Raw genomic sequence first — 26,276 nt, 5'->3', positions numbered from 1 at the left:
GCCATTTCATTTATTTTTTGGGCAGAGGATGGAGTGGTGGTCTCTCATAACTGTCGTTTCTCAATGGCCTGTGAGGCTGACAAGTAGCACTTGACATGAAAGGGCGGCTGATGCAGTGCAGCCATGTGCAGGCCCTACAGGGGATGTTACCATAAACACAGGATGGGCCAAAGTCCCACTGACAGAACATTCTTTAGCCCAGACTTCAGCAGCTCCTGTTCCTCTTGTGCTGTGGCTTTCAAATCATTTCTGCTATTCCAGGAATTCTTTATGAAGTCCAACAACCACGTTGGACGCTACACGAGAGGCGTTCATGAGTTACTAAGCATTTCACAGCCAACAACAGCACGGGAAAAGCAGTGGTGTAGAATGGCTGATGGCAGGGGCGTTCTAGGATCCTAAGAGATTCAGGTCACTTTTGGGCACTCCAGACAAAATATGGGTGTGTGGCCATGCACCAGAATGTGGGTGTGGTCATGGGTGGGGCCACATTTACATTAACAATGGTAAGCCTGCCCAGCAAAATGTTGGATGAAGCCTCTTCTCCATTAATACAGAAAAACTAAATGCAGCATACCACATAAATAGGCAGTGTCACACATATGGGGCATGCTGGGTGCTGTGTGTTGCCATGCTGGGGCATCTCTATGGGGTATGCTGGGTAAAATGCTGGAAGCTGTGGTGCCCGGAGCCTCCATAGGGAGCATTCATAGTTATGTGTGTCCTCATTGTTCCTGAACTCCCCCCCCCCCCCCCAAGCAGAGTAGCACAGCAGGAGGAACTACTCTTTTCCTCCATACACCCTCCAAGTCTGGAGACATCCTGTGTAGCTGGCAATTCTCTCCCTAGCATCTGAGAATCAAACGCTGGGAGCTCTAGCGTCTGATTCATTCTCAGGCACTAGGGGGAGAAGCCTGGGAGAGAAGATGTCTACAGAATCCGGAGACCAAGTGGCCGGAGGTTAGTACTGTCTGCTGCCTGGGGGACATCCGGGGCACCCCAGAATAGATCCGGGGCACGTGCCACTGGTCTTTAGGGCTAGTGACGCCCCTGGCTGATGGTCCACAGGGGACTCTCCATAGTGCCATGTATGGCTGCTAAAGAGAATGTGATCTCCTGGATTGCTGCTGGATTTGCAATTCCTCTAGAAGCTTAAATAAAATTAACTGGTGCTATTGGAGGTGATTCCAACATTTCCTCATCGGTGATATTAGCTGACATGAGAAAAGCAGATCAAGGGGTTCATCTACTGAAGCTGGAGTGTGGTGGACTTTAGGACATCTAAAAACAACCACACTTAAGGCTCGTACACATTTCCAAAAAAAAGTGCATGACCAACTCTACGACGTGACCAACCCCACCACAAACCGCTTACATGACTTGTATTTTCTGCGCAGCAACCAACTGAATGAAAAACTGCGCCCGGAAGCCGGATTACACGACATGGCCACATTCAAAACAAGCACACATTAGTCAAACGACTTATACACATGGCCAACTGCACGATATCACCCCAACAATCTTGTGAATTCATCCTCAGGCTCAGGCAAACCTCCTGTTATCAGTCGATTGTCTAGTCGCTTGCCTCGCGGACACACGCCTGTCGTCCAACAGACAAAAGTCAGACGACAATCAGACAGTTTGGTTTAGTGTTCTCCATCATGAAATAAGAGGTCAGGGGGAGATCATTTTGTCATCATTGGGTGGAATGTCTCATGTTCTTTTAAAAGTGTGTTTTAATTACAAGGTTAGGAAAAAAAGAAGGTCCCATTCTTGAAAGTGATGGTCAATGATATGCAAATAATTTTGACTTACATGATTCATGATTCATAAAATGTTAGCATAAGAAAGAATGGAAAGTTATGTATGTGTTTTTTTTTTTGTTTGTTTTTTTGTTTTTGGTCCCTTCATGTTGATAAGCAGTTCATATTGTTTTGTGGTGTTCTTTCCTCCATCACTGGTAAATCATGTACACTTTATATCTGAATGTCTTCTAGTCTTTGTGATGTTGTTCATTCTGCCTTGCTCTGTGTCTCACTAGCCCAGAGAAATATGTAGGTTAAAAAGCAAAATAAGTAAATGATTCCTTTTTTTTGTTTTGTTTGTTTGTGCGTGTGTCCTGGAAATGTGATCATGTTCTTGTGTGATCTGATTGGTTATCTTCATTTACAGCCAGCTATGGGAGTAATCCAGTTTGCAAAGGATGCGTTTCCTGCTCGAGGGACAACGGCTGCATCCGCTGCCAACCCAAACTCTTCTTCTTCCTGCGGCGGGAGGGGATGCGTCAGTACGGGGAGTGTTTACATTCCTGCCCGCCTGGCTACTATGGACTGCGAGCACCAGACATGAACAGATGTTCTAGTAAGTTAATCTATTCTGTACATTTATTTCTCTGCTCTCCGCCCTCTAAGGTCCAGACCTCTGTGGCTGCTCATTGTGTGAGGTCTTCTTCTGGCAGCGATTTCACACCTCTCGAGAAGTTTCTTCTGTTTTACATAACATGGACAATAAAAGTTGGGTGAACATTACAAAAGTGTTTTCATGAGTGGTAAATGGAAAAACATCCAGTGGTCTGATCTTTTGGGGATATGCATGGTACTAAAGTGTATCCAAGGCAGAATAAAATAAATATAACCGATACTTTGCCTAAGAAGAGGGAAGCCTCTAGATCCTCCAGAGGTTTACCACGTCCTACTGGAGACCAGTGTCGGATTTACCATAAGGCATTGTAGGCATGTGCCTACAGGCACCTGATGATGGAAAGGCGGCTCACTCCCCTAGTGCTTCCTTCCTTCCCTATGCAAAATGACAAGCAGAGCATAAATCAGAGGTTATACATCCAGCTCTTGGCATTCCACTGATGAGATCTCTCTTAACCTCTTGAGGACCGCAGTGCTAAACCCCCCTAGTGACCAGGCCATTTTTAGTAAAATAGGCCACTGCAGCTTTAAGGTCAAGCTGCAGGGCCGCACAACACAGCACACAAGTGATTCTCTCCGCCCCCCCCCCCCCCCCTTTTTTCTCCACACCAACAGAGCTCTCTTTTGGTGGGGTCTGATTGCCCCCCCCCAGTTTGTTTGTTTGTTTTTTATAAATATTTGTGTGTTTTTGTGTTGTTGTTTTTTTATATTTTCCTTTTTTATTTTTTCAACAAACCCCTCCCTCCCCCCCCAGCCGGCCAATCCTGGCGATCGGCTGTCATAGGCTTCTGCCTATGAGAGCCGATCGCTCTCTTGTCCCCCAGGGGGACAGCTGTGTCACACGGCTGTCTCCAGTACAGCGCTGCTGTCTATCGCAAAGCTGTACATGTAAATAGACGGCGATCACGCCACCTAACAGTCTCCCGAGTGGCGATTGCTGCTTGGAGACTGAAGGCAGGGCGAAAAAGAAACTAGCTGCCGAAATCGATAGAAAAAATTATAATTGAGAATAAGATCGGACATGTCAAACTTATCTATCGAACCATCTATCTACCAAAATATCTCATGGTGTATTCCCAGCATTAGTGCTGGCCACAAAGTGTTATTCTCTCTGAGAAGCACAGAAAAGGCAGGCAGGTATAGGTTATCAGCATTACAATCTCAATGGAAGACTATTGGCTCTCCCTCCCATCTCTTTCCTGACTGGTGGGATGGTAGGTGGAGGGGATTAGACAGTTCAGGCTGCTGTTCTCTTTATGTGCAATGCGAAAAAGACATTGTGCATTGCACATTATGATATATTCCCCTCAATATGCATAAAGAAAAAAAAACACAAGCCTCAACGCCAGCTTTTACTGTATATCCAATCATTATATAACAATGCACCAGGACATTATCTACATAGTTTGTAAGTTCTCTCTATGTTTTGCTGGGGTTTCCTTTGGGGTACTCTGGTTTCTTCCCAAATCCCCAAAACAAGTTAGTAAGTTAATTGGATCCCCACAAATTTGGCCTCATGGCATACATGCATCCAATTTTAATTGGCCAATTTTACGACTTCTATGGAGTAAGAATGACAACAGATTTTGAATACTATGCACAGATTGTGTAGGTTAATTCTCATACTACATGAAAGTGGCAACATTGGCCAATTTTACCTCCTACATGTAGTGTGAGGTTCAACAGATTTTGAATACAATAAACAAATTGTGTAGGTGGAATTCTCATACTACATGAAGGTGGTAAAATTGGTCAGTGATTGGCCAATCAAAATTGAAGGTGTGTACCAGGCTAGAGACTGTTAGGGACATTATGCTAGGTATACACAATGCAATATTCTGACAGATTTACTGTCCGATTGATTATTTCCAACGTGTCCAATCTGATTTCCGATCACTTTTTCGATCCATTTTTCATTCACTTCTATGAAAAAATCGTTAACAAAATGGATTGGAAATCTGATCGGACATGTTGGAAATAATCGATCTGACAGTAAATCTGCCAGAAAATTGCATCGTGTGTACCTAGTGTTAAACTATGATATTGGTATAGATTAGATTGTGAGCTCCTTTGAGGACAGTCAGAGACATGACTATGTACTTTGTAAAGTGCTGTTGGATATCACTGCTGTATTGCTACACAATACTAACAATCAATGGAATTACGAGAGGTTGTGTCTACTCTATCATGAGATCCAGTCCTAGGTCTTCTGTTCTGTAGAGCAGGTTTTGGTGACGGAGAGCTCTGACTGGATGGGAAACATGACAACAGACTGATTGGATGAAGAATGTGACAATGGATAGTATTTAAGCATTGCCTTTCCACAAGTACATCTGTTTCTTATGTCTCAATAAAATCTTAGAGACTGTGCAAAATGGGAAAATGTTTGTAAGATAGAGCAAAGTATTAATAAACCTACATGTAAATATTGAAAGTAAAAGCATTGTGTATTGAAGTACAGTCAGTACGATGTACAGTGGATCTCTGCCAGTGTACGATCTACAGATAACTATAGATTATTTCATCCTTCGTCAGTGGCGGCTCCAGGATTTTTTTGGGGGGTGCTAAGCAGGTGCTGGACCAACTTCTGGGGTAGCTGATGACCCGCGGCGTGGCAAAAAATGGGTGTGGCTATAACCTGCGACGCGCAAAAAATGGGTGTGGCCATGACCGGATGAGGGCGGAGCTAACTGTAATTTAAAGTGAATCCGAGGTAAGAGTGATATGGAGGCTGCCATATTTATTTCCTTTTAGACAATACTAGTTGCCTGGCAGCTGTACTGATCTATTTGGCTGCATGTAACGAACGGTGGAGCACAGAGAGGATCTGATTACCGGTGATCTGCAGTATCACTGGGAATACAGATATATACCAGATTATAAGTGATCTGCAGTATCACCGATAATCCGATATACTAGCTAACCTCTGTACACCCGAGTAGAGTGTAGTGTTTGGTGTAACAATAACACTTAGAGGACTAGGCCTCAGAGCAGTAAGGAGTACTGCACAGATTCCTTCCGAAGACCTGAACTCCTCAATGCGAGAGGAGACAAGCAGACCGTAGGAAGGATATCTGAGAGTGACACTCGGGAGGAAGTGTCACTAACAGGACGGGGAACCGCCTCTAATAGAAAGGTCGGTTCTCGAGGTCGGACAAGCCAGGTCGTAAACACACGGACAGATAAAGTACAGATTCAAAAAGCAGAGGCGGAGTCTAAGGTACAGGCAGGGTTCGGCAACAGGGTATCAGAAATATCGAGGTACAAAGTCAGGAGGCAGAAGCAGAGTCTAAGAGCGAGCCGGGGTTCGGCAACAGAGTATCAGAATGGCAGGGTCGAAGATCAGAGTTCAGGAGGATAGTCAGGCAGGCAAAAGGTCATAACAGATAATCGCAATCAAAACTAGTACTTTAGCTATCAACAGAATCTAGCTAAGTGTAGGATTACAGCTCCAGCTGGTCCCGGCACACTTGAGGATCTGACTAAGGGTCTGAGTGCTCCCACGTTGTGTTCGCAACGCCAGACAACCAGCAACTGAACAGCCGGCCGTATATATACAGAAGCATCTCTCCAGCACCACCCTAAGTGCTGGACCAATGAAACGTGGAGCCAGTGTCAGCTGACCAGCCTGGTCAGCTGACTCACTTCTGGCTACCATATAATCCCTGCCTTAGTGCGCGCGCACGCGTCACTCTAAATCTAGAGGGACTACGTGTCCCAGCCACACTAGCACCGCTCTGCGGTGTATCGGAATTGGGGCCATGCGCGCTAACCGCCGCATCCAACGCGGCGGTTTCACTGCGCTCCGCTATGCCCTGCATGGAGGCAGCCGCCTCACGCTGGGAAGAGGCGGCTGCTCCGCTGCGCTCCTCAATGCTGTTTACGGAAGCAGCCGCCTCACGCTGAGAAGAGGCAGCTGCTTCCCCGCGCTTCCTTACACTGCAGTAGTGAACTGAATTACACCAGAAACAAGCATGCAGCTAATCTTGTCAGTTCTGACAATATTGTCAGAAACCCCTGATCTGAGGCAGAGGATTAGCACGGCAGCCAGGCAACTGGTATTGCTTAAAAGGAGATAAATATGGCAGCCTCAATATTCTTCTCATGTCGGGTTCCCTTTAAAAGTGCAACACAAAGATAGTGGGCCCAAGTTTTGGTGACCCTTTCCCAGGGCTGTGTAGTTGTAGTTGGAGTCAGAGTCGGGGCAATTTTGGGCACCCGGTGTCCGAGTCGTTTGATTTCATAAACTGAGGAGTCTGAGTCGGGAGTCGGATGATTTTTGTACAAAATCCACATCCCTGTTAAGTATTAGACTAAGGAGTCTGAGTCGAGGAGTCGGAGTCGTAGCCATTTTGGGTACCTGGAGTCGGAGTCATGGTTTCATAAACTGAGGAGTCGGAGTTGGAGTCGGAAGATTTTTGTACCGACTCCACAGCCCTGCCCTTTCCCCAGAAAATTCACATAATTGTGCAGGTTTCCTCAAGAAAATACACGTAATGTGAGCAGATTTGCCCAGAAAATATGTTCAGTCATGTCGGTAGATTTGACCAAAAAACACGTTCAATCATGTCGGCAGATTTGACCAGAAAATACGTGCAATCATGTGGCAGACTTCACCAGAAAATATGTTCAATCATGTGGCAGATTTGACCACAAAACACAATCATGTGGCAGACTTGACCAGAAAACACTTCAATCATGTGGCAGATTTGACCAGAAAACACTTCAATCATGTGGCAGATTTGACCAGAAAACACCTTCAATCATGTGGCAGACTTGACCAGAAAATACAATAATTAAAAAAACCATTTACTCACCGGCTGAGGAACTCCTGTCCCGGCCTCCGTCTGGCGCGAAGCTCCCATGATCCTCTGCCAGCCAGCAACTGCAACTCCCGTGCTGAGAGCATGGCTATGCGAAAATGGCACCCGAAGCCCTGCACTGCAGACTCGAAGTCTCCAGAGCAGGGCTTCGGACGCCATTTTACCGTTGCCCTGCTCTGCCGCAGCTGCGGGCTGCTGCTGCCGGTGAACTGATGCGGCGTCTATTAGACACCAATAGTCAGTTCACGCTGGGGGGTGCTAATAGGGTGCTTGGACAAATTTAGGGGGTGCTTCAGCACCCCAAAGCACCCCCCCCTGGCTCTGCCACTGTCCTTCGTGATGTTCAGTTTATCTCGTTGAGACATTTGCTTTGAGGGCTTCTATTGAAGATGACTTAGTTTCCTTTCACATCTACAAGAATATAAAGAAGGTATAAAAATCAATGTGATATTTCCCTTCACCACAGAATTGTTTTACATAAGTTAACCTTCAAGACCATCCTGCTTTACAGCCAGGAGTCAACCAGCATCCGTCCATTCATGATAATAGACTGTTGAGGAGGTCAGTTTTTGGCTCTACGGGTGTGAATAACTGATGGTTTTTTTCTACTGTATGATGTAATGTGGTATGCGGAGGGTTAACTAGAGGGGAGCAGCACCTGTGATCACGGGGAAGCCAGAGCTGTGGCGGGCCTCAACTACTAACCTTCCCTTCCACCAATACAGTGGACTATACTTTAGATCTGGTGTTTTTGGGGCTACACTTGTTATGGGTGTGAAGATCACAATGGCTACACTTGTTTTGTGACCCTTGTGAAGGGCACCAAGGGTAGGCAAGGGAAGGGAAGGGGTGTGAACATGGGGCGGGGGGGGGGGGCATCAAAGTTTCGCTGGGGGGGGGAGGCATGAATTGTAGTTACACCACTAGTGGTATGCTGGTCTTAGTGGGAATTCGTCTGGAGAAGCCATTGATAAGACAGGGCATTTTTGTGTGTGCTATGAGGGTTGTATGAGCAATTACCATGGTGAGGTGAAATGTGCCTCCCTTCAACAGTTGTCCAAAGAGAACCCCAGATAGCCAGGTAGACTCATATCTCTCTCTCTCTCTCTCTCTCTCTCTCTCTCTCTAGTAGGGATGGTCACCGCTTTCCGCGGAATTGTATTTTTGAGCATAAATAGATTGAGCATAAATGGTACATGCTAGGCTGGCTTCAGCATGTAGTGTTGGTGAGAGAGAGAGATGAATCTATCTGGCTATCTGGGGTTCTCTTTGGACAACTGTTGAACACAAAAGACAAGGCCATGTCTGGCTACATATCCGTAAGCAGTGGCTGCATGGTGTAATGGTTAAGGACTCTGCCTCTGACACAGGAGACCAGAGTTCAAATCTCAGCTCTGTCTGTTCAGTAAGCCAGCACCTATTCAGTAGGAGACCTTAGGCAAGTCTTCCTAACACTGCTACTGCTATAGAGCATGCCCTAGTGGCTGCAGCTCTGGTGCTTTGAGTCCGCCAGGAGAAAAGTGTGATATAAATGTTATTTGTCTTGTCTACTTTTTCTCTTGTATTGAGCATAAATGGTAAATTTTAGGCCAGCTTCAGTTACTACTGTGTTGGTACAGTGGTTAGGGTGCTTGCCCACCACACAGTGAGACCCAGGTTCAAATCCCAGCCAATGTGAGTTGGCTTTTATGCTACAATTCCTTAAAGGGAACCTAAACGGAGAAGGATATGGATTTTTCCTTTTAAAATACCAGTTGCCTGAATCGCCTGCTGATCCTGTGTCTCTAATACTTTTAGCCACAGCCCCTGAACAAGCATGCAGATCAGGTGCTCTGACTGAAGTCAGACTGGATTAGCTGCATGCTTGTTTCAGGATGTGATTCAGCCACTATTGCAGTCACAAAGATCAGCTGGACTGCCAGGCAACTGGTATTGTTTACAGGAAACATCCATATCACTCTGTTAAGGTTCCCTTTAAGCAACCTAATGTTTCTATTGCATTGAGCATACATGGTAAATTTTAGGCCAGCTTCAGTTACTACTGTAGTGGTACAGTGGTTAGGGTGACTTGCCCACCACACAGTGAGATCTGGGTTTGATTCCCAGCCATGGTATGATGTAAACTGGTTTTTGAAATAGTATAATTCCCTGGCAGATGAGACCCTCCTCCCTCCGGTAGGAGGGAGGAGGGAATAGGTAGGAGGGTAGAAGGGTGTGAGGGAGGAGGGGACCCACAAGAGCTAATTGAAATCTCCCTAGCAGAGTGTGTAGCAGCTGTCCCATAACTAATTAGTGTAGGCAGACAACTGAGTCAAATGGTATAAGGACCTTGCTTGGAGGAGGGAGGGCGGGTCCTCCAGCAGTGATGTGTATTTCACTCAATCAGGTGTGCCTCCAGGTATTAGAGCTCTTGAAACATGTTTTCTATCATTTTTCCAGCCGGTAGAATTTTTTTAAATTTTCAAAGTTCGCCGCACCATTGAAGTCTATTGCGGTTCGCGAACTTTTTCGCGAACCGAACCTTTCGCGGAGGTTCGCGAACCTAAAATTGGAGGTTTGCGACATCTCTAGTCTTCAGGCAATGTGTGGGTTGCAAGGAAACCACAAGCTTTTGCAGGTTTCTTTTTAACTTTGCAAAACCAATAAATGCTGCAAGTGCTAGAAGATAATCAAAGCTCAACTAAAGCCCTGGCAACAACATTGTTTGATATGGTTATTTCCTATTTAATTACTGGCTGACGTCTCCATGGTAAACCTGATGGTACTGTGGCCTCTATTGGCCTCATTTACCATCTCCTCAAGTAATTCCCTAGATCCGCTCCAAAAGATGAGCACATCATCAACAAATCTGAAATATTGATAGACATGCTCTCTATATCTTGGATTGTCAAAAAAGAATTTCTTCTCAAGGGACTCAACAAATATATTAGCCACTGAAGGGGCAGCTGGTGAACCCATGCTAGCCCCTTGTTTCTGGAAATAGAACCTGCCGTGAAATTTAAAATAATTACATTTGAGGATTAGCTCTAACACATCCACAAGAAAGTACACTTCAGCATTAGTCAAATTCATATCCAACAAATTGCTCTCCACACAGCTAATAGCCTCGTCCTGTGGAATAGCAGTAAACAGGCTTTGTATATCTAAACTACAAAAAATCAATTCTTCTGGGACCTTATTCAAAGACTCCAATCTACATAATAGATCTGTAGTATCCTTAAGGCAATGATTGAAAGTTCTTACTATCTCTTGCAGATAACCATCTAAATACCCCGCTAGTGGGTACAGGACACTCCCCCGGCTCGCCACAATGGGGCGACCAGGAGGATCCTGTAGCCCCTTGTGGATCTTAGGAAGAAGATATAGTAACGGGACACTAGGATGGTCGGTGGTCAAACCTCTAGCTGTTTGTTGTGAGATTGTCCCATCCTCAACTGCACATGTTAATAGGAAGTCCACCTTGGCTTTGACTTTAATTGTTGGATCGTCATCACATAGTTCATAATGCTCAACGATCCCCACTTGCTTCAATCCTTCCTGTACATAACTGTACTTGTCTTGCACAACTGTGGCACCCCCCTTATCGGCTTTAAGTATGATGATACTATCATTGTCCCGAATTGTACTGAGTGCCTGCTTTTCTGCCATAGAGAGATTGCTGTGTGCCTTTCTATTGTCCCATTTTGCTTTTATTTCGTTTTTCACTGCCTTTTCAAACGCATCAATTGCTGGACAACAGACATCAGGAATCCACTCTGATCTATTTAAATATTTTGTAACGTTCATATGCTTATGTTCAACGCTGAGTGGCTGATCCTTAAAATGCACTTTCAACTTCAAAGTACGAATGAATTTGTAGAAAGCAACTTCCCATTCAAATAGCTGGTCATTGTATACGGGGACAAAACCTAGTCCTTTTTCAAGCACTGACACCTCAGCTGAAGACAAGACATAGTTTGAAATATTAATGACATTGCTCACCTTTGGCCGGTTTCTTGTATTGTAGCCCTCTCGCGGTGGCAGTGCTTCGGTGGGGTCAGTGCTAGTACCGGTGATAGCCCGATTCGTCTGGCTTCCTAGGGTAGATCTTTCATATTCAGCCCCCGAGTCATCTGTCATGGAGTCAGAGGAGGCCGTCTGTCTATATACTGTGCCCCTCGTACCGCCATGTCCACGGCGCACGCGGCGTCCTCGCTGTCCGCGGCCTCCTCCTCTGCCTCTTTCCATCCTGGCTCTTCCGCCATGCCGCTGCGCAAAGCGGCGTCTCTGCGGGAACTCCTCCCTAGTGCTTCCGGGTCGTTCACTCGCTCCGGAGGTGACGTAACCTTGGCACACCAGTTCCTCCTCAGCTGTTTCAGAGCGGGAATAACGGCTTCTCATCTGGCGTCTGTCATTTTTCCAGGAATACACTCGATCCAAGGTATAGTCCTCAAGGTCTCTTTGTATCTTTTTCTTTTTCTTGTCCGAAATGGCCAGCTTTTCATCCTCAATGTTATTGTCTAACTCCTCCATTATGTCAATGTATTCGCAATCCTTCGTGCAGCTTTCTAAATTATTTACAGCAGTGGTGATGTCAATCTTCAATTTGTTCAAATGCACTGACAATCTTTCTATAGTAAGTGCCATAACATCTATGCTGCTTTTGTTCAGTATTTCAAAAAATCTTTGTACAAAAATAGAATCGTCGTTAAAGGGACACTTAAGTCAAACAAAAAAAATGAGTTTTACTCACCTGGGGCTTCCAATAGCCCCCTGCAGCTGTCCGGTGCCCTCGCCGTCTCCCTCCGATCCTCCTAGCCCCGCCGGCAGCCACTTCCTGTATCGGGGACAGGAGCTGACAGGCTGGGGACGCGAGTGATTCTTCGCGTTCCTGGCCACAATAGCGCCATCTATGCTGCTATAGCATAGATCATATACCATATAGCAGCATAGAGGGTGCTAATGTGTCTGGGAACGCGAAGAATCACTCACGTCCCCAGCCTGTCAGCTTCTGTCAACGAAACAGGAAGTGGCTGCCGGTGGGGCCAGGAGGATCGGAGGGAGACGGCGAGGGCACCGGACAGCTGCAGGGGGCTATTGGAAGCCCTACGTGAGTAAAACTCATTTTTTTTGTTTGACTTAAGTGTCCCTTTAAGCAATGTGGATCTCAGTCCAATTCGATATCCCCTTGTTATCCTCCTATTCTTAACATAATCGGCCAAAAACATGCTGTGCAAATTGTATCTTAACTCTTTTCTCTTTAGGTCATATAACAACTCCTTAGCCTGCTTGACGTTTCCTCCAGTCTCCACACTTTTTCGCGAACCGAACCTTTCGCGGAGGTTCGCGAACCTAAAATTGGAGGTTTGCGACATCTCTAGTCTTCAGGCAATGTGCGGGTTGCAAGGAAACCACAAGCTTTTGCAGGTTTCTTTTTAACTTTGCAAAGCCAATAAATGCTGCAAGTGCTAGAAGATAATCAAAGCTCAACTAAAGCCCTGGCAACAACATTGTTTGATATGGTTATTTCCTATTTAATTACTGGCTAATTTTTAATTTCTTATACATGGCAGCAGAGTGCAGGCAGGAAATCTGTTCAATAAAGGGGTACAGGACAGAAAAATTACTGGTGTTTCTCTCAGGGCTGTGAATTCGGTACAAAAATCTTCCAACTCCGACTCCTCAGTTTATGAAACCACGACTCCAACTCTGACCCTGGGTACCCAAAATGTCTCAGACTCCTCGACTCCGACTCCTTAGTCTAATACTTAAAGGAATACTGTAGGGGGTCGGGGGAAAATGAGTTGAACTTACTCGGGGCTTCTAATGGTCCCCCGCAGACATCCTGTGCCTGCGCAGCCACTCACCGATGCTCCGGCCCCGTCTCTGGTTCACTTCTGGAATTTCAGACTTTAAAGTCTGAAAACCACTGCACCTGCGTTTCCGTGTCCTCGCTCCCGCTGATGTCACCAGGAGAGTACTGCACAGGCACAGACCATACTGGGCCTACGCAGTACGCTCCTGGTGACATCAGTGGGAGCTAGGAGATGGCAAAACAGGCGCAGTGTTTTTTAGACTTTAAAGTCTGAAATTCCAGAAGTGAACCAGAGGCGGGGCCGGAGCATCGGTGAGTGGCTGCGCAGGCACAGGATGTCTGCGGAGCCATTAGAAGCCCCGGGTAAGTTCAACTCCTTTTCCCCTGACCCCCCTACAGTAGATCTTTAACATGGCTGTGGATTTTGTACAAAAATCATCCAACTCCCGCCTCCAACTCCTCAGTTTATGAAACCACAACTCCAACTCCGACTCCGGGTGCCCAAAGTTGCCCCGACTATAACTCCTCGACACCGACTCCACAGCCCTGGTTTCTCTGATAGAAAATTTGATATGGGAAGCAGAGCAGGATCATCCACAAGGCAACCTAAACAGGTGCCTGGGGTCTAGTGAGTGTCAGGGGGGCCTATCTGCTACTTTCTCTGTTCCATCACCCACCCTAGATTGCCAAAAAGAACAATCAGGATGAACCAAAGCTTTTACATTGACTAGGGCCCTATTCATTTTCATCAGTGCATACATCCAATAGCGCATGTTCAATTGTATTCCCTCTGCTGGAGCAGATTGGTCTGTACACAAAGATAGGCACCCAGTATAACAAGTTAGAACTTTTTACTGAAGAAAAACACACAGAGATATATATCATACACAAGCGTCAAGTAATGCAGGTTACTTATAACAGAGAGGAACACAGAGTGAATACAGGTAATCACAACACCATAGAGATCATTGCCTCACATTACAGACAGTGACCTCTTGTGGTTGCTTTACTATACTGCAGTTTAGGTAATAATGTTGTTATACCTCTAACACCCTCCACTGTGCCCCTACCATACAACCTGCTGGTAGCTTGTAAGGGCACAAGCCTAGCCCCCATTGCCCTAATCTTCTCCAACCATCCTCCCCCCTCCCCCCCACCCCAAATTTCTGAAGTGAACCCTTTCAGCTTAGTGTCTTAGTGTCACTTTGCTTCAATCTGCTTATCTGGTCTTCTTTGATCTGTCTGTGATTTTTTGGCAAAGTGAGCTAATCTCACCTTTGTTCAGCCTCACATCTCCGCACATCAGCTGTGCAATTCTTCTGTAAAATGTCCAGAAACTTTATTCATTTCCATCTTATTATCATTCCCTCGGACGAGCCTGTGAAATGTGGCTGATTTGTGTCACACTTTTTAAAATCCCAACTGGAATGGTCATTTTATGGACCCCAATCCACCTGGGTTATTGTAATGAGGAGCTGTGCCGAGGTCTTGCTAGGGGGCCACATGGAGGGGCGTAGCAATAAGGGACGCATCAGGGCTAGAGAGGCCTTCCCTCAACTGCAGTATTCGCTTTCTATTGGTCCTGTGCTCATAAAAATGACTTCTATAGATATTTTGAATAGTGGTAATCAATAACAAACTGCTCCCCATCCTCTTCTTGCACCACTGACACTGTAGTTGCTATTGGCAGGTTTTGGTGCGTCATATCAATTCTTATGTATAAAGTGCATGGGGGGGGCCCAATGTAAAACATGGGTTAATGGTGATTTAAAGTGCTGTGTACACGGGTGTTGCCAAGTAGCAGTAGAGTATTGGACCGTGTTAGTAATCAGTAAAAGCAAGAATTTTTGAATCTGGGTGATGCCATTAATTGGGTAACTTAAAGAGGAACTTCACTTCAGCCTTCAGTGTATTTTTTACCTTATGCATCCAAGCAATTTTCAAATTTCATTGCTCCTCCCATTCATTCACCAATAACTTTACCACTATTTATCACAACAAAATGATCAATATTTAGTTTTTTTCCGCCACCAGTTAGGCTTTCTTTGGGTGGTACATTTTGCTAAGAATTATTTTTTTTCTAAATGCATTTTGACGGGAATATTAAGAGAAAAAAAATTATTTCTCAGTTTTCGGCTATTCTAGCTTTAAAATAATACATGCTACCATAATTAAGACCCACGTATTTTATTTGCCCATTTATCCCAGTTATTACACCATTTAAATTATGTCCCTATCACAATGTATGGTGCCAATAATTTATTTGGAAATAAAGGTGCATTTTTTTTCAGTTATTTACATGCCCATAATTTAAAAAACAGTAATATATCATCTTGACATACATATTAAAAAAAGGTCAGTCCCTAAGGTAACTATGCTGTTTTTTTTTTTCTTCTTCTCGTTGATTTTTTTTTTTTTTTTTCAAGTTTCATGCGGGTGTTTTTGAGAAAGTGTGGTAGGTAAGGGATTAATTATAAATTATGCGTAGATCTTTTTATTAAGATTAATGGATGTAGGTGTAATTTTACTATTTGCCCACCAAATGTTATCACTCATTAGCTTCCTGCGCGTACTTTTAGTACGCGTTTAGTACGCAAAACCGGAAGTTATGAGTGTAAGGATAATTACAGTGTTTACAAATGACCGCAGGCCTCTCATTGATGCCACGATCATTGACACGGGGAGCTAGAACAATGAATGGGAACTGCGTTCTCATTGATCGCCAGGCTAATGGGTGGCGGGAGAACAAGTGCCGGAACACACGCACGAACACAGCGGCGATTGCGGCGGAGTACGAATATCTACTCCCCCGAGGCTTAGATGAAGTATTTAGGGGAGTAGATATACTGTACTATAACCATTAAGTAGTTAACCCAGGAATGAATTTCATCCCAATCAGTAGCTGATACCCCCTTTCCCATGAGGAATCTTTACCTTTTCTTGAATAGATCATCATTTCATTGGCCCAACCATTGATTTACTTGTAGGTATTTTTTCTGCTAATTACTCTGGTCTCCTTCTTGCATTGGCTGAATGAATAAGGATGCCACGGGGTTGGCATCATCACCACTACAGAAATATCAAATTGTTATAAAGCAGTTGTAATGTCTTTGTCGAAAATGGGTTCCATTTTCCTGGCATGGTCCTGAAAACTGGAAGTTACTCTGTAGGAATCCAAAGGAGCCAGCCACGCACAGTCAAGTGTATCTCGTGTTTGGCACCATCTGACCAAAACACATGCCAGAGACTTAATTTGACCATCGTTTACACAACATGGACTTCACGACACCATCTGCAGATGCCATTAACTTTGAGCCCACTACTATGACGCCAGTGACCTCCTCTAACAATTGGTTCAGGACAGTCACTGTGTTACAGCTATCTAGAGCACTTGCTACTAACTTCTGATCATTGTACTCACCAGGGCTGTGGAGATGGTACAAAAATCATCCCACTCTGATTACTCTGTTTATGAAACCACGACTCCAGGTACCCACAATTGCTCCAACTCATCCACTCCGACTCTTTAGACTAATACTTACCAGGGCTGTGGAGTTGGTACAAAAGTCATCCGACTGTGACTCCGGAGTTTATAAAACCTCTGACTCATCGACTTTTACTCCAACTCCACAGCCCTGGTACTCACTAGTGCCATCCTCTGACATCTTAGTGACATCAGAACATGCTACAAGCATCATCTGACCATCGACACATGCCTCTGTCCTCTGATCATCATCAGCATGCGCCAATATCCTCCCCTGACTAGTGACATTATCCAAGCATCAGTAAGTGCCAGTGACTTTGTGTGACCGTTGGCATATAGCAGGGACTTCATGTGACACCACAAACAGAGGAATAGTGTCAGAGCAAACGATCCTCCGAGCCCTCAGAGCAGCATTCTGACCTTGACTGCTTCATGTACATAAACAAAAAAAATGAAAATCAAACCAGATCTATAGAATTGGAACATGCCTGAGGGAATTTGCAAATGGTTATTTCAGAAGTTCTATATTTCTGCGACATAATGAGATGAGAATGATTCATGCTGGGAGTGCATGGATTGTGCCGGATGAAATGAGTTCCATCTGCCTGCCGAGAGGCTGTATGTGGTGTTACAGAAAGGAGAACGGCCACAAATCCCCCTTTATGCAACTGATTTATAGCCTGTGTGTCCATCACTCCACCAGGTAGATGCTCCGCCTCTTCCCTGACGTGCTTCCATCTTCTCTGACAGGACACAACATGTTAGCCATACATTATTTAAAGGAGAACTGTGCTAACAAATACTTTCTAAAGGAAACCGTTTATAAGGGTCCTTTGTGTCCTGGAGTAAGGTCAGAGGGTTCCTTGTTGATGTGGTCTAAGTGAATGATCGTGATCTTCAGTGACACGAATGCAAGACAGGAAATCCGTTGTCGTCGTTGTGGTGGTGGTGAAGAAAAGGCTAATGTTGATAGTGGCGAATTTACATCACAGGAGCCTATAGGCACAGATGTCCTAGCACTCTAGACTCCGCCCTCCATGAACCTACAAACTCCTGACAAACCGCCTGGCAAGTGTGCTGGCTGTCCCTGCTGTCACTTCTGCCTTACTTCCCTTGCCCGTCATAGGTAGCTACAGGTGTCCCTTAGTATTAAGTAGCCAGAGGTACCCTCGATATTAAGTAGCTAGTGGTGCCCCCGACTGAAGGGAGATCTCATCAGTGGAATGCCAAGAGCTGGGTGATCAACCTCTCATTTACACTCTGCTCGGGATGCTGCATAGGAAAGGAGGGAGGAAGGCACAAGGGGATGTGGGAGTGAGTATCCTTTCCATTATCAGTCGCCTGTAGGCACGTGCCTACAGTGCCTTATGGTAAATCCGGCCCTGGGCGACACGCTTGCCAGGATGGGAAAGACCTGGGTTCACTTCCTCCTTTTTGTCAGTTCATATTTGAACCATTTTTTAAAACTATCATCAAAATAGGGCAGAAACTGGATGGTGACATTGCAGGAATAGCGAGAAAGCAGTAGCTTCCAACATGGTAAACGGATTTGGTGGTGACAGCACTAGACAGTGCTTACAGTAGTTGCTCAAATTTTAAACATTTTTGTTAAATTGGCTAATTTAGGTTCAAAATGAGGTTTGGGTAAAACATTGTGGGCAGTAATATTATTGAACAAGAAAGAATGTCCCGCTACACCTTTGTAGGGTAAAAGGATCTCTCCGACTTTACCACATCAGCAAAAACACAGGAGACAGCTCACGCGTATCAGAGCTCTATATGGCTCCTTAATCATAGCTAACATAGAGCAATTAGACAAGGGTATATATGGTCAATTACCCACCCAATAATGGGCGTTGCTACTTTTCTTAAAGTGACAACACAGACACATTTAAAATGGCAATATCCAATGTGCAAAAAGGATTGTTAAAAGGCCATCTAGTGGCTCAATCAAAAAACACATCAAGTATCTAATTACAGAAGATCAAAAAGCACATTATACACAGATACAGTAATATTATTACCCACTAATGAAAAAACTGTGTGTGGGGGGGAGAGAACCTGCTTATTAAGCAGATATGGGGGCATATTTCCTACACGCGTCTAACATTTCTGTGCATACACAGCTTGCAGCATTTTTTAGGGTATTTACTCAACTGATGTAGCGGGCAACTGTGCTACTCGCGCAATGCTGGTTACTCTACCAACAAGTACGTTACCTAGGTAACATGAGTTTGTTCTACTTGTACAGCGCACCCTACATCAGTTGTGTAAAATTACCATGTGCTGTGTGCGCACAGCAATTTTACCACTGTTTAGTGAATATGCCCTATGGTCAGTTTTGTATGTGCACCATGAGAATTTCATATTTTACAGAATAAGATTTAAGGATATTATTATTGTACATTAATGTACTCCTGGTATCTTCTTCAGCACTTTACAGAGTCATGTCACTAACTGCCCATCAGAGGAACTAACAATCTAATTACTACCATTGTCAAAGAAAACAAGAGTACTGTACCTGAAGGATACCTACACAGACTTTGGAGAACTTACAAACTTGGTGCTCACTGAAAAAAATCTTAATCCTAGCTCCTAACTATCCCTCTTTTGGAGGGACCGTCCCTCTTTGAGAATCCAGTCCCTCTTAATTCCTCATTTGTCCCTCTTTCAGGACTGATGTACAGCTCAATGTAAATATACTGTATGTATTTTACTACTGAAAATGTATTTAATTGACTCTAAACTTTATTCCCATCATTTAAATTGATGTATTTCTTATTTTCAAATATTAATGTGAAAGAGAATGAACCAGGATAGAAAGGACCAATATGGTTTTTAAAGTGTAAAACATATTTTCTTATGAAATCTTTATAGCATGCGTAACTAGGGGTGTGCTGGGGCGTGGTTAGGGTGTGGTTGGAGCGTGACTAGGGTGTGGTTGGAGCGTGACTAGGGGTGTGCTGGGGCGTGGTTAGGGTGTGGTTGGAGCGTGACTAGAGGTGTGCTGGGGGCGTAGTTAGGGTGTGGTTGGAGCGTGACTAGTGGTGTGCTGGGGGCATGGTTAGGGTGTGGTTGGAGCGTGACTAGGGGTGTGCTGGGGGCGTGGTTAGGGTGTGGTTGGAGCGTGACTAGGGGTGTGCTGGGGCGTGGTTAGGGTGTGGTTGGAGCGTGATTAGGTGTGGTTGGAGCGTGACTAGGGGTGTGCTGGGGCGTGGTTAGGGTGTGGTTGGACCGTGACTAGAGGTGTGCTGGGGGCGTGGTTAGGGTGTGGTTGGAGCGTGACTAGTGGTGTGCTGGGGGCATGGTTAGGGTGTGGTTGGAGCGTGACTAGAGGTGTGCTGGGGGCGTGGTTAGGGTGTTGTTGGAGCGTGACTAGGGGTGTGCTGGGGGCGTGGTTAGGGTGCGGTTGGAGCGTGACTAGGGGTGTGGCAGATCATGGTTTTTGTGTTCTTTCTTATCTCAAAAGTTGTGACATTTGCTTAATTTCAAGCTTTTGCATTTGTCCAGAGACCTCACAACTGAGGGCTTAATCCAAATTCAATTTAATAATATGAACAGTTGTCATAATATTGTGTAGAAAAGCCAGCTCTAAGCACAAGATGAGTCTTTATCCCTGGGAGAAATGTAGTGGTTTCGGATTTTACGTCTCACTGTGTAAGCATCCTAATTATGGTAGTTGGTGTCCGATAAATCAGCTGACACTTGCGGCTTATACACACCATACAATGTTTCCTTCATATCTACGGGAGATAGCCTGTCGATCAATAATTTCTAGCATGTCCGGTCTGTTTCCAATCGAGAAAGGGATAGATTTTGTGCCGTACTGATCTCAAAATCTATCCCTTACTCGATTGGAAGCAGATTAGACTTGCTGCAAATGATCTATCAATCCATCGATCTGACATGAAAATTGCATAAACCATTACTGCATCACAGAGTTCCAGAACTGCAGGTATTGGGATGTGCTGAGAACTGTCCCTATCTTACCCCCCATGTCACAGCACATGGATCAAATTATTAAAGGTATTAGGTGGAGAAGCCCCATTTGAAACACACAAAGGTCAGATTTGCTCCTGCTGGTTAATATGCTGCCATGTGGCATATACATTCCTGTGTTATGCTGGCCCTGGACTATTCTATGCATTTCAATTGTTAATAATTATTTCTCTCCTCCTCTGTCTCCCTCCTCTCCTTCCTTCCTCTCCTTCCTTCCTCTCTTGTGTCTGCAGGGTGCAGAATCGACAACTGTGACTCTTGTTTTAGTAGAGATTTTTGCACGAAGTGCAAAGCCGGTTTTTACTCCCACAAAGGCCGTTGCTTTGAAGAGTGTCCGGATGGTTTTGCCCCTCTGGATGACACCATGGAGTGTGTCGGTAAGTTGAGGCTCCTTTGCTGCAGCCACCAGACAGCAGAAATACTTAGTTGTCCTCTGAGTCATCAGTTTTAGTAATAATTTGATTTGTCATGTACGTTATTAGCCTTTACCACCTGATCCTGGTGGTGGGGCTGCCACCTAAAGCTTTCAAGCACACTGATTTTCTGTCAGTGTTCTTAGCTTTGCCTTTGAAATTCCACTTCCACGGCAAGGCAGGGGTGCTAGTTTTTGTCACTGTATTACCCCACCCAAGGAGGCTTCTGATGGGAGACCAACAACTCCATATAGTCTTCGCTCTGCTTTAGCCATCATGTTCGGGGTTCCTGTCGGGGCTTTATAAGGCTGTCGTAGCAGCTCGGAGCTCACAAGGTTCCTACCATAATTCACCCCAACAGGAAATCCCCCTACTTGACGTTGCCCAGGTCCCACCACAAGGAGGTAGCGATCTTGAAACACTGTATGAGTCAAAGCAGTGTTTAAAAAGACAGATACTGAAATTAAGGTTTCTCCTTGTGGATGAAAATCTAGTCTGTTTAGGTGTTGACCAACACTGGTAGATTCTCCTTCACTTGTGGGCCAAGCCAGAATGTCCTTGGCTGATATTACTTTAGCAACCACAGCAGGGCATCTCCTGCTTGATCACCCCCATCCCTTCTCATAACAGGCTGCTCAGCAAAAAGCTCAGTATCATATACAGTCTTTTCTAAATTGATCAAGAACAGTTCTTTAAGGTGGTAATGATCCAAGAGGTGTGCATTGTCTGGTATAAACCTGCTGTACCAGCAGTGAATACTGGCAACCGTGTTTTGTTATTAGACTTGATTTAATCAGATGTGGTGTTAGGTTGAGAAAGGCCTTTTGATGACTTTCATGTTTCTCTTACACAGATGGGTGTGAGGTGGGACCTTGGAGTGAATGGAGCCCATGCAGTAGAAATAACAGGACATGTGGGTTTAAATGGGGCCTGGAGACCAGGACACGACAGATCGTGAAGAAGCCAGCAAAGGACACAATTCCTTGTCCAACCATTGCAGAATCCAGAAGGTGTAAAATGGCACAGAGGCATTGCCCGGGAGGTAAGACCATCTTCCGATCACACTCAAGGCTGTTGGGTGTATGTTCAGCTATAGAACCCTCATCTGCACTCAGTCCCCTCATCTACACTCTGTACTGTGTAAGAAGGGAGGGTTAGTGTGAGAAGAAGGTTGGGTAGTGAATCACTACCCAACCTTCTTCTCACACTAACCCTCCCTTCTTACACAGTTATCACTACTAGTGATAGTAGAATATCAGTAATTTTACAGATATTCTACTATCATTATTAGCCAGTGTCCAATAGTAGAATAATGGTTATTTTACTGATATTCTACTAGCGGCTTCACCCAGTGCCCAAAATTGTGTACTGTACCCCTTTTCTCAATGTACGAATCAGGGACAGGATGGGACTTCTGTCAACTTGGTGTTTCTTTGTCCATCAGCACTGAGTACTCTTAGGAGGAGGGCTTTTATAGGACGACAGATACAAATGAAAGGGTAATCAGATCAGCTAGGAGGATCATAGGGAAACTGCAGTGCAACCTACAGTTGTAGAGGAGAGCTCTCAGGATCGCCAATGACCCCACTCACCCAGGTCAATGCTTCTGCAGTTGGCTTCCATCAGGCCGAAGGCTCCGAGCCATCTCAACTAGGACTTCTTTCTTCCCCTCTGCTGTCAACCTCCTGAGCTCACGCTACTCCCTCCCCCTGCCCCCCAGATCCCTATCGCCTTCCCTGGGCTGTGGCGACTGCCTGCTGCTGTTACCGACAATATGTCCCCTGATTCACTGCAATGTTCTTCCATGGGTACAGGCAACAGCAGATACCTATATTTTGTATCTGTGTGTGGACTTGAACAATTCTATATTGTTGTGTTTCTGTGCCGTGTATTTCTCCTATTTGTGTTTGTGCCAAACCCAATCCTGGACAAGACCCATGGCGATTCTAGATGTTTTCGTGCATCAATGCCTACCCATACACTCATGACAATTGGCACAGAAGCACACAGATGTACACATAACTTCAAACCAATGGCGTATGTGTGCTGGTCTCTCGGCCAACAAACTCTCCTCCAATAACCGAAATATGAGACTTGCGTGGACTGAACGATTTACGATTCACAGTGAGTCCTGGAGTGCCCCAGACAGGGTGTGCTCTGAGTTTCTTGTTCTTTGCACAAGGAGTATGATCGGTATTACTAACTCAGGAGTTGGCAAAGCTGTACTATCTTAGGGGAGTCTCAAGATGTGACCATTTCAGGTAGATGTGAGTTGAGGAAACCCTGCCCTAATTGATTCCAAATCCTACGATTCTCTGCTGAATGCCACATTTCCTCTGAAGCTCAGCAGAAAGAACAATACTCTGCTATAATCTCTTCACACGCAGAGCAGGAAAACCTGAAACCGCAAGTCCATTCATAAATATTCCGTCACTTCTTAGGTCTTTCTCGGCTGTCATCGGACCTCTCTGTCACTTGATGCCTTTTCTGCTCTCAGGCCAAATAATGCCTGTTTCCTCTTCTTGCTCTGGTCCTGGTTTATGTCTGAGTGCTGCCTGTCTGTCCCCCTCATCCCGGCAAAATTCTACTGAACCAATAGAAAAAGAACAGAGAAACAACAAAGTGGAACTTCACGGACTTCTGTGATTGTCCAGAGTAAACCTGTCCATGATGAAAATCCAGAGTGGAGTCCTGCCAGACCACGTTGAGGTCTGCTGATAGACTGGATTGTGTCTGCAGTTGCAGTCATTTGCATGATCCACAACAATATCTTATTTTACATAAACCCAGGGCTGCCTGCATTATTCTCCCTTAAAGCACACATCCGATGGAAAAAAATAAAGATCTACTTACCTGGGGCTTCCTCCAGCCCCTGGCAGCCGATATGTCCCTCGCCGCAGCTCTGGGGTCTGAACACTCCACGCCATGTGAGCCCGATTGCGAGTGGTGCGGCCACACGCAGGTGCAGAAGATGCCAACCTGGCGAGGTCGGCATCTGCAACAGAGGGGACCTCGGAGCTGCGACGAGGCTGCCAGGGGCTGGAGGAAGTCCCAGGTAAGTAGATTTTTCCACTTTTTTCCACTCTAACCTGTTCTTTAAGCTCACTGCAAGAGCTGCATGTGCCTTGGGTCACACAACATCTAATTTCCTATCATTAGAGCAACTCAACTGTGATGTGAAATGACAGAGGTGAAGGTTGCAGACTTTCATCCAGGGGTGTACATTCAAATCATGGGAGACCCCAGCAGAACTTTGATGGGGCTCTCCAATGTTTACACCTCTTCCTTGCCAACCCTTTCACAGCCTGGGGGCCCATCTTGCAAGTGTCATAAGGCAAGTGTGACCATCATAATCTTCACATCCATAACAAGTGTAGTCTCAACATGCCTGATCTGAAGGATGGACCCTTTTATCGGAGGGAGTGAAGTAGTAGTTGGGGCCCCCTTATTGCTATGAGCTCCTGTGCGGTCGCAGGTACTGTTCCCTTCTAGTTACGCTCCTGCCTTCATCATGTAATAGCATATGGATTATGTGCCTGCTATGGGCCCCAGGAGCAGCTGGAGGCACATTTTTTTTCTTAACCTGCCCTCATGTCACCCAGTAATTCTGAAGTGAACAAATTAGATACCTCTGTACAGGGAAGTCTCTGGATAGTCCAGAGGCTTCCCCCATCGTCCTCCAGCTTGATTTTTTTAGCACACAGACCCTCTGTACCTATTCTACTAAGTGCTTGTCGAATAGATTCATGTGCCTGTGCTCCTATCCAAGTATGACCACGACCATTTTTAAGCAAAGGCATTCCAAGCCATTGCCTGGAGTGCCATTTATTCTGGGTGGCATCATGCCCCTGGATTACGCCTGCCCCCAAATGAAGCACCGCCTCCGAACAAAGCCCTGCTTCCCTCTTTGTGCCTTCTCCTGTTCCCCTTTAAGCCTCCTTCTAGCCCACCTTCTGTCTCCTTGTGCCTCCTTCAATCTCCCTGTGCCTCCCTCTGCACCCCTTTGTGACTTCTACTGTCCTCCCGTGCCTACTTCTGCCCTTCCCCCCCCACTTTGTTCCTCCTTCTGCCCCCCCCCCCCCCCCCCCCAGGTAGGTAGGTTAGGAGTGTCACACCGTATCAGTTTGGGTGCAAAATCTTGGATGCAAAGCAACACCCCGTGCCAATCAAATGGTCAAAAGATCGGTTAGCAGTTAGTACACCAGGCTTCCCAACAAGCAATGCATACATTTATTCTTCAGTTTGTGTCAAACACCATATGTTGACCATTGTTTCTGGGCCATGTAGAGTCCCCTTCCCCAGAACAGTGCAGACATGCATGTTATGTGCTGCTTGGGGCCACAAAAACCTTAACAGAACCCCTGAGTTCAACCATCAAAATATTGTGGCTACCTACTTATTCCTGTGTCCTACCCTTGTAGTAAAAAAATGCGTCAGTAAAGGGAAAACCCTCACTGAATTCCACCATCATTACTACAAGTGGTGCACGGAGATGATTTTGTTTCTGTAGGAGGTGATGTAGAACATGAAGTTCTTCTCTGGCACCTCTCACTCCATCATGTCCATATTTTCCTCATTCTTTTCACCCGTGTTTTCCTGGGATTACGTCCGATGCTAACATAATTCATCCAGGAGTATGCAGATAGCGGTACACTGTGCTCATAAGATGAGGAGATAATGTACTGCCCAACGGCAGGTACCGCCAGTGACCCCCAGAATGCCCGGCCAGTGCTTGGCAGAGGCAGCAATGCAGGATTTTTCTGATAGACCTGATAGAGGACTTCTTCGTTCTCCACTAAACCATTCTCTCTGCCACCGTGCACAGCTCTCCTGCTGTGCCTGGATGGCGTGTATATCAAACAGCATTGTATGATTAATGACAGATAAATAAGCCCTCCCCACATGCCCCGCCTCAGTAAGTTCAGTAAAGGTGGCCATACACCTAAAGATATGGCGGCCGATTGACTATCCGATTCGATAATTTTTTTTTTGATGAAAATCTGTGCCACCGAAAGCATGCTCGATCGACAATGCAACCAATTTTAGGCCAAAATTGGTTGCATGTATCGAGGACAAAAATCTTAGCCCAACATGCTTGATTGGGTTTGCAGCGGTAACCGCGTGCGTTCATCGTGAACGACAAACGCAACGGAAACACAGACTGCTGTACCCCCTGGTGCCCTGAGCAGTTATGCTTTACCTGCCACTATCCGCCGATGTGTCCTTGGTGATTGAATTCTACACCGTTTTGGAGCTGTTATCCCTGCCTCATCCTCTGATGGCGCTACAGCCCAATTTGAGGCTTGGCCTCCTTCAGTTTTCTGCCCCATCCACCTCTGTATA

At 45.5% G+C, this 26,276-nt stretch overlaps 1 protein-coding gene across 1 annotated transcript in view; it reads left to right on the top strand.

The window, feature by feature from the left end:
- Positions 1–26,276, top strand: part of RSPO2 (R-spondin 2) — a 156,286-nt gene that overhangs the window by 102,393 nt on the left and 27,617 nt on the right. The window contains exons 3-5 of the mRNA XM_068234921.1: positions 2,173–2,361; positions 20,754–20,897; positions 21,787–21,975. Of these exons, the coding sequence (XP_068091022.1) occupies positions 2,173–2,361; positions 20,754–20,897; positions 21,787–21,975 (522 nt within the window). The remainder of the gene's footprint in view (positions 1–2,172; positions 2,362–20,753; positions 20,898–21,786; positions 21,976–26,276) is intronic.

Source organism: Hyperolius riggenbachi, chromosome 5 (genome assembly GCF_040937935.1).
Source record: "Hyperolius riggenbachi isolate aHypRig1 chromosome 5, aHypRig1.pri, whole genome shotgun sequence".
Classification (NCBI taxonomy): domain Eukaryota; kingdom Metazoa; phylum Chordata; class Amphibia; order Anura; family Hyperoliidae; genus Hyperolius; species Hyperolius riggenbachi.
Note: the sequence above shows the minus strand (reverse complement) of the source record. Positions and strands in the feature narration are given on the sequence as shown.